The sequence below is a fragment of the Oratosquilla oratoria genome, chromosome 16 (genome assembly GCF_046742065.1).
Source record: "Oratosquilla oratoria isolate Oo_2021 chromosome 16, ASM4674206v1, whole genome shotgun sequence".
Classification (NCBI taxonomy): Eukaryota; Metazoa; Arthropoda; class Malacostraca; order Stomatopoda; family Squillidae; genus Oratosquilla; species Oratosquilla oratoria.
Window position 1 is genome coordinate 28,738,805 of NC_134792.1, and position 4,039 is coordinate 28,742,843.

A 4,039-nucleotide genomic window follows, 5' to 3' on the forward strand; every position below is an offset into this window, starting at 1 on the left:
AATTCTGGGAAGAAGAAGTCCGTCAAGACATACGAGACTACACCATTGTAACTCTCTACAAAAATAAGGGGGACAAGAGCGACTGTAATGACTACAGAGGGATATCGCTGTCGTAAGTCGTGGGTAAAGTGTTTGCACGAGTAACGCTGAACAGACTGCAGAAGATCGCAGACAGGGTTTACCCAGAATCTAAGAGCGGGTTCCGTGCAGGGTGCTCAACAACTGACAAGATATTCTTTCTCAGACAGTTGCAAGAGTAACGCAGGGAACAAAGGCAGCCGTTGAACATAGCCTTCATAGACCTCACAATGGGATTCGATCTTGTGAGCCGGGTCAGGCTTTACAAGGTTCTAGAAAGAATCGGATGCTCACCAAAGCAGTTTGATGGCTCACCCTCAACACCTTCTGAAACTAATCGTGGGGTTAAGCAAGGATGTGTACAAGCCTCAAACCTATTTGGCATCTACTTTGCTGCCATGCTAAGACATGCATTTGGTGGCTTCAGAGAAGGTATGTACCTCCATTCAAGAGCAGACGGAAAACTGTATAACTTAGAAAGACTCAGAGCAAAGACAAAATCCGCAAAGTATTTATAGGAGACTTGCTCTTTGTTGATGATGTAGCATTAGTAACTCACTCCAAACAACACCTATATACTCTTCCGAACAAATTCTCCTAAGTATGTGGTGACTTCAGGCTTAACATCAGCCTGAAGAAGACTAACATCATGGGTATCAATACACAACACCCACCAAACATCCACATCAGCAACTACCAGCTAGAAGCAGTAAATGAATTCACTTATCTTGGTTCAGTGGTAACAAACGACCTCTCCTTGGACACCGAGATCGATAGAACTGGTAGCGCCTCAGCAACATTCGCGGAACTCGCCAAGAGAGTGTGGGAGAACACTAAGCTTACTCTCACTACCAAGATCTTAGTATACAAAGTGTCTATCCTTAGTACGCTACTCTATGGCTGCGCAACCTGGAATCTATATTCAAGACAAAAGAAGCGCCTAAACATATACAACCTTAGAAATCAATGGAAAATGCTGAAGATTAAGTGGTACGATCATATTACCAACAACGAAGCCCTCCAGCAAACCTCTATCCCCAGCATTTACACCTTGCTGTGCCAGCAATGTCTCCGTTGGCTGGGTCATGTCTGCAGAATGGAGGATGGGAGGATCCCCAAGGATCTGCTCCATGGAGAACTAAACCAAGGAAGCAGACCAAGAGGGTGACCTCACCTTCGATTCAAAGATTCCTGCAAAAATTATATGAATTATATAGGTATCGACATCAACAAGTGGGTGGAACTGGCAGAAGACCGATCAAGGTGGAGGAAAGAGCTAAACAACAAGCTCAAGGCTGGTGAAGAAGTCCTTCAAAGAGCAGCAGAAGAGCAGCACATTAGAAAAAAATACCACTGCCAGCACTCCCCCACTACTCAAGGCCACCTACAAATGTTGTCTGCTACAAAGACTGCCATTCCCGTATCGGTCTTTACAGCCAAAGTAGATGCTGCTCTCCCTCCAGTTAACACCCCTTCTAACTCATCCATATACACGGCGCTTATATTTGGTCAACCATGACCAAAGGATGCCGATGATATATATGTATGTATGTATATATGTTTGTATATATGTATATGTATATATATATATATATATATATATATATATATATACATACATACATACATACATACATACATACATACATACATACATACATATCCGAGAGTTGACACCTTGACGTGGTGGATAGGCTTGAGAATCTTAATGATTACAAAAGCTATGTCGATAGAGAGGAAATCTCTGTAGGGTCACCCATATCGAACAGGTTTTGTATGAAAGATCAGACAAAGAGCAGCTCACACAGTCGCAGGACCCACTGCTAACTGGCACGTCCCTGATGGCGAACAGGGAAATTCCTCATAGATATATGGGGTACCGTGTCACGTTACCACCTCTAACCTTAAAGCAATCAGTTAGTAAATAAAGGACCTAAGGAGGACAACAACAGATCTTGCCTCATCCCTTAAAGGTGGAGCGACAATAAACGGATATCTATTTCATTTCCTTCTTTACACTTCCTTCTGTAAATATATCTTATTCCCTCTCAGTTAGGAAAATCATCATCCCACATTGGTCATCATACTAAAATGGAGGTTATAGAAACATAGTAGGTAATTTTCTCTATACCTATATTGAATAAGCCTATCAGTACAGAGCTAAAATAATGCATTTACCATTGCATCTCAGAATCCAGTACATTCTTATCATATGAGGTAATTATTCAATGTTTCCACTGCTACTCAGTTGAGCTACTGCCTCTACATCAACATAATCATCACATTGCATTCCATGCAATTACATACCAATTTCTATTGTCATCACAATTCTACAACCACACACAAATTATATCATCTCTGTCTAACCACTTCAACAAGTTCTGCTCCTACAAACACATGAAAATTGGATCCTTGCTAATCATCTCAAATAACATACATCCTACCAAGATATGCAGTTATACTTCACCAGAAATCATTGCTCCTCTCCCTCTGTGTATTTCACCATTATTTATCCTCCTTAATTCTCCCGATTCTTATTTTCCCTACCATTTTATACCCACGAAAGGACTTGCACGTCCGCCTTGCTTTATACACAGAAAGAGAGAGAGAGAACAATGCCTCCCTTGTTTTCGCGTTTGAGTTGGCACCATGGTTCCAATACTCTTGGCGTCATCCTAACAATACATTCAATATTGTAAAATACACATCGTACATGGATCATACATCAAAAGCAATTACAATACGTATTTCTATAAATTCTTACGTAACTAGAGCACCGTAGATCTCAAAAGTATAAACGTATCTCTAGACACATTTTATCCAGAACACTTTAATATCAGACCGTGAATTCGCGTCTGTATACAAACACAACACTGGGCACCAGCATTTGGAAAAATAGAGAACGTAATTAGCACCAGGGGGTGACTATGGTAACACCCTCCCCCTTCAAGACATGAGGCGATCCTTGGATTGACTCATGTTGGAGAAGGAAGACGAGACAATGTATCCGCCAGGATATTGTTCGCTCCCTTCACATGCTGTATTATCAGATTGTAGTCCTGAAGCATCAAACGCCATCGAATCAACCGTTGGTTATCATTCTTCATCTTATGTAAAAATACCAGGGGGTTATGATCAGTAAACACAGAAATAGGATATCCGGACCCTCTCAAGTATATGTCAAAATGACTCAAACTAAGGATCAAGGCTAAAGTCTCCTTCTCAACTGTACTGTAGTTTCTCTGATAAGGGAGGAATTTCTTTGAAAAGTAGCATATCGGGTGGTCGATATCTTCTTTCTCCTGAACTAAAATTCCCCCTACTCCAAAGTTGCTCGCATCCACATACAATTTGAATGGTCTCTCAAAATCAGGAGTGACAAGTATAGGGTCACTCATTAACATCCTTTTTATAGTTGTGAAAGCCTCCTCACAATGTGTATCCCACACAAACTTGGTACCCTTTGACAACAGCCTAGTCAATGGTAAAGCTACTGTGGAAAAATTCCTACAGAACCTCCTATAGTAACCACTCATGCCTAAGAATCGTAACAACTCTCTACGGTTCTTAGGAGCGGGACAATCGTTGATACTCTTCACCTTGGCATCAACGGGTTGTACTTCACCTTGGCCTACCATGTATCCTAAGTATTCAACCTTTGCCTTTGCAAAATCACTCTTAACTAGGTTCACTGTTAAGTTGGCATCATTCAGTCTCTGGAAGACATTCGAAATTTGCTCTACATGGTCTTCCCAAGTTTCAGAATATATGACGATATCGTCGATATAGACTGCACACCCAGTCACTCCTGCCAACACCTTGTTAATCAATCTTTGGAACGTACTGCCACTGTTCCTCATACCAAATGGCATCACCCGGTACTGATACAAGCCATCCATTGTCGCGAAGGCAGAGATTTCTCTGGCCCTCTCCGTCAAACCTATTTGCCAGTACCCTTTCA

The 4,039-nt window shown here is 41.5% G+C and overlaps 1 protein-coding gene across 1 annotated transcript; it reads left to right on the forward strand.

The window, feature by feature from the left end:
• The first annotated feature begins 308 nt into the window (after positions 1–308).
• Positions 309–1,246, forward strand: LOC143033583 (uncharacterized). Its single transcript, XM_076199074.1, has 2 exons — positions 309–510; positions 681–1,246. Exons 1-2 carry the CDS (start codon positions 309–311, stop codon positions 1,244–1,246), a joined length of 768 nt encoding a protein of 255 aa, XP_076055189.1.
• The last annotated feature ends 2,793 nt before the right edge of the window (positions 1,247–4,039 follow it).

Excerpts from the sequence above, each read along its gene's own strand:
- LOC143033583 (XM_076199074.1), top strand. The coding sequence starts at position 309 with ATGGGATTCGATCTTGTGAGCCGGGTCAGGCTTTACAAGGTTCTAGAA. Across the intron at positions 511-680 it reads ATTTGGTGGCTTCAGAGAAG|TATGTGGTGACTTCAGGCTT; the intron begins GTATGTACCTCC and ends AATTCTCCTAAG.